Source organism: Nematolebias whitei, chromosome 9 (genome assembly GCF_014905685.2).
Source record: "Nematolebias whitei isolate Nwh7 chromosome 9, NemWhi1, whole genome shotgun sequence".
NCBI classification, from domain to species: domain Eukaryota; kingdom Metazoa; phylum Chordata; class Actinopteri; order Cyprinodontiformes; family Rivulidae; genus Nematolebias; species Nematolebias whitei.
In genome coordinates this window covers 1526842-1537513 of record NC_056506.1, presented here as the reverse complement: position 1 = coordinate 1537513, position 10672 = coordinate 1526842, and the positions used below count along the sequence as shown (strand labels likewise).

Below are 10672 nucleotides of genomic sequence, written 5' to 3'. Positions count from 1 at the left end.
TTCAGTTTCTCATCAAACCATAATCCTAAGAATTTGAATTGTTTTACTCTCTCAATGTCCTGATTGTATAACTTCAATTTTATTTCCCAATTTACTTTATTTGTAAAAAGTATAAGTTTCGTTTTATCAACAGAAAATTTAAAACTCCATTATAAGACCATTGCTCAATCTTATAAATTGCATTCTGTACCTTTTTTAACAAGAAATTTTTAATTTTTTCCACGTTTCCATATAGCCCCATCATCAGCAAAAAGAGAGCAACCCATGTCATTCTCTATTTCCTCAAATATATCGTTAATCATAATTGAAAACAATAATGGACTGATAATACTACCTTGTGGAATACCATTGTCAATATCAGAATTTTCTGATAAAGTCTGTCCAATCCTTACCTGTATTATCCGATCCACTAAAAAATCTTCAAGCCAATAATATAATCTGCCATTAATGCCAATATCCCTTAGTTTTATTAACCTGAGCTTTTTTAATTTCATGTTATAAACATAAGGCAGAGTCCATAGTGTTCCTTCCCCTTCTAAAACCACTTTGATATTTAGCCAAGGAACCCTTGGTTTCTATATAAAATGTTATTCTTTCATTTACCATTTTCTCCATAATCTTACACAAGCATGATGTTAATGCAATCGGTCTATAGTTTACAGGATTTGCACAATCCTTCCCTGGTTCTGGAACTGGTGTAGTGAACTAAGCCTCAGGTCAAATCTGGCCTTGAGGGCCTTCCTGGGACAAGAACTGTATTTCATTGATTTGAGTCCAGAAACACAAGATTAGGTTCATCCAGAGACCTTCTAAGTGTCCTACACTGATCAATTGAAAGAACACTCTCTTTTTCTATTATCATTACTATCTTACAAATGTCTTGATAATCAAAGTGTGTTTAGTTCAAACCATTTTTAAATGTTGAAGTGAACTACTCATTTTAAATCAACTGTGAAACAGTATTAGTGATTTTTTAATCCTCATTCAAAGTAGAAATCAAGTTAAGGTCTGTTACAGAGTAATTATGCATTTTCTGATTTTCTGTCTGAAATGAGCAAGTGTAAGTTGGTCCAAGGTTGGAGTCAAACGCAAATAAGTTGTTGGAACGAACTGTCATGTTTTTAAATCCTCTCAGACGTAAATAGAGAAGCTGGCACCTGTTTTCCCCCAACTCGCCTAAACATTTCTCTCGTCTGTCTCAAAAACATCTTCTGTCTGTTCCAAAACAATTCTTCTGTTTTTCTGACTTCTAGTGACCTCTTACGTCACAAAAACACACCCCTGATTAGCTATTTCAGCCAATCAGGACTTCCCAAATGAACCGGAAATAGAACTCTTTAAATGTCGGCACTTCCTAGTTCCAGCCAGTGCGGTGGGAGAGCAGTTCAGTTCGGAGAGCAAAACCGAACAGAAGAAGTGCTGGAGAGAACAGGAGATTCAGACATGATCCGCAGTTCTTCCGAGTCTTGTGGGAATTATGAAATCTTCCACATCTGAGTGGAGCCTCTGACGGACTTACTCCTCTTGTGAGTCCACCAGTGGGGTGAACCTGTGTCGGACGGAATACCGTCACTACTTCGGACGATTCACAGCTGTTCCTACGGAGACGCTGAAAGCGTGTGTTAAATGGAACTCCGTACCAGTGGAGATACCTTCTACAGGTAAAGAGTCGATTTACACTACCTAAGTGTACCGAGGAGGAAGCTGAGATCTTAATGGAGCGTGCCGTTCTGATACCGACACATATTCACTCATCCATCTTTTCCTCTCCATTTAAACTTCATTTCCATCTTTAAAACTCTTCTATCTTGCCAGTAAGTCATCCAGATATTTTCAGAAATGTCTGTTGGGTTAAAGTTGCAAGGGAAATCATGGCCGTATGGTTTCCTAATCGTAAAGCTTGCTAATTAATTATGTTGTTGTTGAAATCAATTTTCCAAATTAATGTAAATGTTTGATGTTAAACTTTGATTCTGTTAATAAATGACCGCATTCATTTGATGGGTCAAAGAAAATTAACGTCTCACGTTACATTTAATTATTCAATGCACAATATTATTCAGTCCAGAAAAATGAAAGAATCCGTTTAATTTATGAATATATCACAGATATATGTTCATTTACACTGGTATTACTACAGCCTATTTCCAGCTTTTAGGTAATTTCCCACATTCCCATATTTTATTATATATTTCCAACAATATTTCTTTTGAATACTCACTAAGTTTATTTATCATTACATATCCAATTTGATCTTTTCCTGGAGTTGACATTTTAACTTTCATTAATGCATATCTTAACTCAGAAATTGAAAAATACTTATTAATGATATTATTATTATTATCTTCTAAATGTATTGTCTTTTCTTTCCCTAATATGGTAGATTATCTTCCCTTCCTCCACTCTTCACTAATGTTATTTGAACTATGTATATTTATAAATGCTTGAGCCAACATTGTAGCTTTTTCCTCATTTGTTACTGCTATTATTTCATCTTTAAGTAAAACAGGATAATCATAATTCTTCTTTATACCATTCATTCTGTTTATCATCTTCCATAATTTCCCTATTTCTGTTTCCCTTTCCAAAGAGTTACAAAATTTCCTCCAATATTCCCTTTTTGTCTTCCTTATAACTCTTTTGACCATGGCTTGCAGCTTTTTATAATTGATTAGATTCTCAAAACTGTGATTTCTTTTTAATATTTTAAACGCTCTGTTTCTTGATTTAATTACCTGGTCACATTCTGTTGTCCACCATATTTTATTTCTTTTACTACATTTCTTTGGAATTGAGTTTTGTACAGCTTCTATAATAAAGTTACTAAACTGAAGATTTATAGAATCTACATCTTTACTCATATCTATTTCCTTAATTTTATTTTCACTTATCATTTTATATCTCTCCCAATTCGCTCTACCAAAGGACCACTTCATCCTCTCCCCTGTATCATCCTCTTGCCTATTTAACCCTACTTCAATCATTATTGGAAAATGGTCACTTCCAATATTAGTTTCTTTAATTACATGCCATGAGCAGACCCCAGCCAATGAATCAGAAACTAGAGTAAGATCAATGGCTGTTTCCGTACCAGTTCTGATATTAGATCTTGTCCCTTCCCCATTATTGATACAGACTAGATTTTTAGATTCCATTATTTCTTCTATGACTAATCCATTCCCATCAGTTTTGTGGCCCCATATTGAATTATGGGCATTAAAATCTCCACACCATATCGTTTTCCCATCTAGATGTAATGTTATGTCCTCCAATAAACTTAAAGTCAACTTTTTACAAGGATTGTAAAAATTTATTACTTTAAATCTATTTTCTTTTGACCATATTTCAACTGCTATGTATTCAAGATCTTTTCCTTTATTTAACACTCTATAAGGCAATCCCTGTTTTATGAATATCACACATCCTTCTCCCTATCTTTCCGAATACTATTATATCTATAAATAATAAAATCTAGCATAGGTTTTAACCATGTTTCTTGAATACATATAATTTCAGGTTTTATTTTAATTTTTTGTATAAACCCTTTTAATTCCTGACCATTTGCAATTAGACTTCTAGCATTCCATTGAAGTATTAGCATGTTGTTTTTCCAGCCGTCTCTACTTGTTTTCCATCTGCTTCAAGGTTTTCTTTGATTTGTTCCCATGAAATATTCCTTATTCCTAAACATTTTTCAGCCCCCTTCACAAAGATTTTAATTTTTTCAGTTTTGTGCTTAACCTGGTCAGTGCAGTTTATAACATAAGCAGTGAACAAGATCAATTTGTCAAACTCTATTGAACTACTATTCTTATTTTGCTGTTCTGATTCTTGTCTCGCTGGTTGAATACTACCTACAGTGTCCTCTTGTTTCTCTTGAACCTTCTTTACTGCCTCAGCATACCTTAAATTATTTGTAGTTTTCACTTTCTGAATCTCTATCGCCCTCTTTCTACACTCACACCCTCCGTATGTCACCCTATGTTGTCCTCCACACCCTCCGTACGTCACCCTATGTTGTCCTCCACAATTACAGCATTTTTCCTGGACATTGTCTCCACTTTCCTGAATCTTGTGCTCCCCACCACATTTTGAACATCTTTGTTTGCCCTTACACACAGCAGCTATATGCCCATACCTCTGACACTTGTAACACCGAAGTGGAGGTGGGACATAAGGCCTGACTGGATAACTGATAAATCCTATCATAACTCTGACCAGTACGACATAAATTTCCAGCATTACTGACAGGCTGTCATCTCTTTCATTGTTTACTGTCCTCTGTAATCTCTTAATTCCTGTCACTTCTACATTCTGAATGTTACGTTTTATTTTCTCTAAATCTTCATTTAGCGGAATGCCATAAATAACTCCTCGTGACACCTTGTTCTCTCCTAAAACTCTTATTTTCCACCCTTTTCTTGTTTATGGTTTCAACCAACAACACTTTCCTTTTTTGGTCTTCTGATTTACAAATTACAAGTAAATTGCCATCTCTCAAGGTTTTTGCCAATTCAACCTCCCCTATTTTCCTTTTGATTTCCTTGGATATTGTTATTGGACCTATATCCATGTCACTATCAAAATCCTCCTCTTCTACCTCCTTAGCTGCCATCCCGATTCATTCACAAACCAGTTTCTGCCAACCGCCAAAGTTTCCGACTTGAACTCTTCCAAGTTTCCTCCTTTGCTTGTGCTTTTTCCTCCCACAGCCACCCGCCAACGTCAACTGCAACTCAGCGCCTCTTTAAGCAGCTGAGTTGAGAGTTGAATAAAATGTTGTTTTTCTGACTATTTAACCTGTGATATGAAGAGTTTTTGGTGCATGTTGTTGTGAGCCACCCGAGAGGCCTGAGGGGGGAGGCTTGGCCCGCCCTCCCCGCACGTTATCTTGAGGTTTCTCACCCTAATTTCTCACGCTCTCGTGCTATCTCAAGGGTTTTTCACAGACTTTAAGTCCAGGTGGGCATGTTCTGTTTACTGGGAGATGTTCCCATGTAATGTAGAGAGTATTAAAGTGTAACACTCAGAATAAGAGTTGAAGTCTGCTGTGGAACATATCGGGTGCACACTGGTTGGTTTTGAAACCTGAATTGACAAAATGTACAAATAACATGTGTGAAGGACATTGGGTTCAGTATATTGTGAGCAATGCAACTACAGTGTGCAAGTATCATGTTTTACCTGTAATAACTGTACAAGGAGGGCAGCACGGTGGCGCAACTGGTAGAGCTGCTGCCTCTCAGCGAACAGGTCCCTGGTTCAAACCCCGGTCCAGGTGCCTTCTGGGTGGAGTTTGCATGTTCTCTCCATGCATGCGTGGGTTTTCTCCGGGTGCTCTGGTTTCCTCCCACAGACCAAAAACATGCATGTTAGGCTGATTGGTAACTCTAAATTGTCCCTAGGTGTGAGTGAGAGAGTGAATGGTTGTTTGTCTCGTTTGTCTCTATGTGGCCCTGTGATGGACTTGCGACCTGTCCAGGGTGTACCCCGCCCCTCACACAGTGATTGCTGAACATGGGCACCAGCGACCCCCATGACCCAAAATGGAATAAACGGGTAAAGATAATGGATGGATGGATGGAACTGTACAAGGATATTGGTTTTTAAAACTACAAGGTGAGTAGTTTGAGCCACAGACAAATCTCACCTATGACGTGTAACTATGCAAGACAGCTGATAAAGGAGTGGTATGTATGCTGCAAATAGGTCATGTTAACCCATGTTTAACCAAAGACAGGGTATTGTGTGATTGGACTCATGAACCAGCTAGAGACATGCTGTGGCAGATTGGCTCACACACTTTGTGCTTAGCAACAATAAAGAGTCATCCTCAATTACCTAAGGTGCCTTTCTCTGGATGTGTGTATGGTGTACATCGGTGGAGTTGGAACAACCAGACTTATCAATTAACCAATTACAGTTCATCCACTCGCCTAACAGAGGTATAGTGGCAAACTTTGCACGTGCCCTGGCGAGTCTCTCTGTGCCGGTTCAAATGCGCATTGAATGAGTCCACAGAGCTAAAACATTTGATTAAATCTCATAAATCTAACGTGTCTGATTTGACAGTGTCTACCTTCATCACACAAGGAAAAGTGTTACATGCGGCTAAACTAATAGAGCAGGCGTCGGCCCATCATTGGTGGGACATATTCACAGGAATGTCATCCACGGCGCAAAAGTACGCAGTATCTCCTTTTTTCATTTTGATTTTATGTATCGCTGTATTAACCTTGTGTAATTTGGGTACTTGTTTTTATATTAGGAGGGTTAAAAATAGAATTAATCAGAAAATTTATAACACTGCTTTATAATGAAAATAGCAATTGAAATCAGAGATCATTGGTTTGGTTTTGAGAACAAACCGTCATCGAAGTTGACTCCATGGTCCACCCTGACACGTTAATAATTGATTATTGCGTAAGTGGTGATAGAATTTACCATCATTTTGAACACAATGGCTCTCGCCTTGATTTCTTACATTTAGTGATAGAAACTATGGAACAATGGACAAATGTTTTTGATCGACTGCCTTATGAAGTCGGGGGGGGGGGGGGGGAGTCTTCAAAATTAGTCAGAAAACCAAAGGGGGGAATGAATAAAGAAGTCAATAAAGTGTTGTTTTTTGCGATATAAAAGTGTTTAAAATGTTGTTTCTCTGACTATTTAACCTGTGATATGAAGTGTTTTTGGTAAGGGCAAAATTAGTCAGAAAACCAAAGGGTGGAATGAGTTGAGAGTTGAATAAAATGTTGTTTTTCTGACTATTCAACCTGTGATATGAAGAGTTTTTGGTGCATGTTGTTGTGAGCCACCCGAGAGGCCTGAGGGGGGAGGCTTGGCCCGCCCTCCCCGCACGTTATCTTGAGGTTTCTCACCCTAATTTCTCACGCTCTCGCGCTATCTAGAGATTTTTAAGCTTCTCACGCTCTCACGCTATCTCAAGGGTTTTTCACAGACTTTAAGTCCAGGTGGGCATGTTCTGTTTACTGGGAGATGTTCCCATGTAATGTAGAGAGTATTAAAGTGTGACACTCAGAATAAGAGTTGAAGTCTGCTGTGGATCCTGATCCGATGCCCAGCCAATTGATGTTACCTTTTTACTCGGACTGAAACGGCTTCCCGGTCTGGTGTCACGGTGAGGGGCTTTTACATCAATATCTGATTTGTACTGAATGTACTTGTGCTTTGCTTTGCTGTATTTGTGGCGGTTTAATAAAATGACACATTATTATTCTAGCAGAAACAGCCTGTGAGTGTTTATTCATTGTTCCGACCATTCACCCGAACCTGTACTTTGTTTAAGATAATTTCATAGAACAGCAGCAGCCTCCAGGCAGGCAGCCAATCACAGCTCCGTTCAGCAGTGTCTTCCTCCAGCTGCACACCTGGACACTAATTGGCACAATTAGGCTTTTGAACACTCACTCATAGGCAATTTAAGACGGCAGTCGTAACATTGGGATTTTTCCATAGGTAAGCTTTTAAGTATTAATCATCTCTGTTTATTTATTTTTTGTGATGGTTTAATACTTTAAAATGAAATTAGGAAAGGAATTTCTACAAGTGAGAAGCTCGTCTTCTTTAGACAGAGTTTGTTCCCTCAGTTGTAACAATTGGAGCAGGAAACTGAAAATGGTTCAAGCCTCTGGGGTAGTTCACGAGATAGTGGGGTTTGTGGGACAGCAAGATCCTATTTTCATTGGCCTAGTTTGAGAGAAAATAGATGAGAAATCACCAAGTATCCCCTCATTTGAAACTTTTTTTTACTGCTGTTTGTACTTAACTCTACTAACCAAGGTTTAAAATACTCCATAACATGCAGGGTGTCGAGGAATTTCACAGACTTCCTCCTATTATTTCTTTATTTATTGCAATTTTTTAAAGAGTCCTAAAAGACATTGAAATGATAATTACAAACTTGGAGTCAAACCAGTACCGTTAGTCATTTTTGTCCCCCATCGTGGAACAAAGAGGGGAAATTGGAAATACCCTCTGTCCATCCATCTGTCTGTCCATCAATGTTATGAGCATGATAGATATATTCACCAAGTTTATTTTGGTGTGTTGCTACATCTAGCCATAAGAAAGGTCACTGTCAAGAATTAGGTTGCCAAGTCAAAATCCAAGATGGCCACCTCCATATGTATTTGTAAACAGGTCAACCCAATAATTTGAGGAAACTATATGCTTCATAGTTTTAAGATTGCTTAAAAGTATAGTTTTCTCAAATGATTGGGTTGGCCAAAGCATAATCTATGGTGACCAAGAAAACCATTGGCCACCCCCTGGCTCCACCATTATGCCTTGTTGCAGATAACATTGTTCCCTCCACTCACCAGGATCTGTCGCTCTGCACTGCCTTAAACAAGAAAAGTAAGAACTCCCTCTGATCTTCTCCACAGTGTAACTCAGACCCAATTGAATATGTTGTGCCAAAAACACAAGACAACATAAGATAAGATAGAACTTTATCGATCCCACAGGAAATTGTGCCAGAGTTTCAGTACAAAGGAACATACACAAGGAATCACAAGATATAAAAAAACAACAGAAAATATAAAAATTTCAGCAATTAAGTTCTAAACAGGTGCAGACAGAAAAATTAAAGAGTTTACTGTAGTGCAGGATTAATTTTATTGTCCTCTGTGTAGAAACGGGGAGGAGTTGAACAGTTTTGAAGGACTTCCTGTGTTGTTCTGTGGAGCACCTCAGTGGTCTCAGTCTGACTTAAGGTGCTGCAGTAAGAGTCCAGTGTATCATGCAGGGGGGGTGACGTGTTGTTCAGGATCTGGAGCAGGTTCCTCAGCATCCTCTGCTCAGACACCTCTGTCAAAGACTGCAGGTCCACTCCCAGAACTGAACCAGCTCTCTTCTTGAGCTTATCGAGTCTGTTGGCATCAGCTTTCTTCACCATGCTGCCCTAGCACACCACAGTGTAGAAGAAGAAGCTGGAGAACATTGAGTGGGAAAACATCTGCAGCATGCTCCTGCAGATGTTAAAGGACCCGAGTTTCCTCAGAAAAAAAGGTGACTCTGTCCTTTCTTGTAGAAGGCATTGGTGTCAGCTGTCCAGTCCAGTTTATTGTCCAGGTGGACCTCCAGGTACTTGCAGCAGTTCACAGTGTCCACCTTAGTATCTTTGTGGGGGGGGGGGGGGGGGGGGGGGGGGGGGTCTGATCTTTTAAGTTTATTTAGGTTTACACTTAAGTTTACTTACATTCTTTGTTCAATTTCAGTCTAGAAAAACACTCATCTCAAAAACTACAAACATTCACTATTCAAATACATCTGCCAGAGATATTTTGCTAACACACACCCACACGGTATATTGTTTTGTGTAAAACTCTGTTCCCTTACAATATATATGAAAAAATGTATTTTATTTTTGGAAGGTGGCTGATTTAGAAGCCCATGGAGGCCATGGACCCAGTGACCTGCTAAAGGATGAGCTGACTCAGTCCCTGGAGGAGCTGGAGGCTTTACTGAAGGCCAAGGATGAGGTTAGACAGTACCACCTTTTCTCATCAGCTTTGGTCACAAACGATTTCAGCTACTTAGAATATTGCCTCAAGGTAGTATGGTATGGCAGTGGTTAGAGCTGTCGCTTCGCAGCAAGAAAGTTGCAAGCTCGTCTCCTGGCCTTTCTGTGTAGAGTTTGCATATACCTCCTGTGCATGCATGTTTTTTCCCGGTACATCGGATTCATCTCACAGACCAAAATTAATGTTTGAATGGTTGGTTTAATGGTCAGTCAGTCGGACAGACGGACAGTCTGTTGTTTGGTTGGATGGATGGATGGATGGATGGATGGATGGATGGATGGATGGATGGTTGGATGGTTGGATAGATGGATGGATAGATGGATGGATGGTTGGTTGACTGGATAGATGGTTGGATGATTTGATGGATGATTGTATAGATGGATGGTTGGTTGAATGGATAGACGATTTGATGGATGGATGGTTGTTGGATAGATTGATGGATGGATGGTTGGTTGACTGGATAGATAATTGGATGGATAGATGCCTGGATGGATGGATGGATGGATGGATGGATGGATGGATGGATGGATGGATGGATGGATGGTTGAATGGATAGATGGATGGATGATTTGATGGAAGGTTGTATAGATGGATGGATGGTTGGTTGAATGATGGATGGTTGATTGGATAGATAGATGGATGAATGGTATGATGGATGGTTGGTTGAATGGATAGATGGATGGATGATTTGATGGATGGTTGTTGAAAGATAGATGATTTGATGGATGGATGGTTGGTTGGTTGGATATATAGATGGATGGATGATTTGATGGATGTTTGTATAGATGTATGGATGGTTGGTTGAATGGATAGATGATTTGATGGGCACTGAATCATAACATCTTGTGTCATAAGCTCTCAAAAATCGGTTTCTCAGAACACACCATTGGTTGGTTCTCTAATTTTCTCTCAGACCGGAGGCAATGTGTTCAACATAATGGTACTTCCTCCAGTTATTTAACAATCAACAATGGTGTACCTCAAGGCTCAGTCTTAGGAGCCACCCTCTTTACAATCTACATACATAATGTAGGTAAAAACATCCCTGATGCATCCATACATTTCTATGCTGATGACACAGTTGTTTATTGTCGAGCTAAAACAGTTGATAAGGCTTTCCAGCT

General features: G+C 39.1%; 1 protein-coding gene across 1 annotated transcript in view; it reads left to right on the top strand.

The window, feature by feature from the left end:
• Positions 1–10672, top strand: part of LOC119414848 (homer protein homolog 3) — a 140611-nt gene that overhangs the window by 128077 nt on the left and 1862 nt on the right. The window contains exon 16 of the mRNA XM_037681969.1: positions 9399–9506. Coding sequence (XP_037537897.1) covers positions 9399–9506 — 108 coding nt within the window. The remainder of the gene's footprint in view (positions 1–9398; positions 9507–10672) is intronic.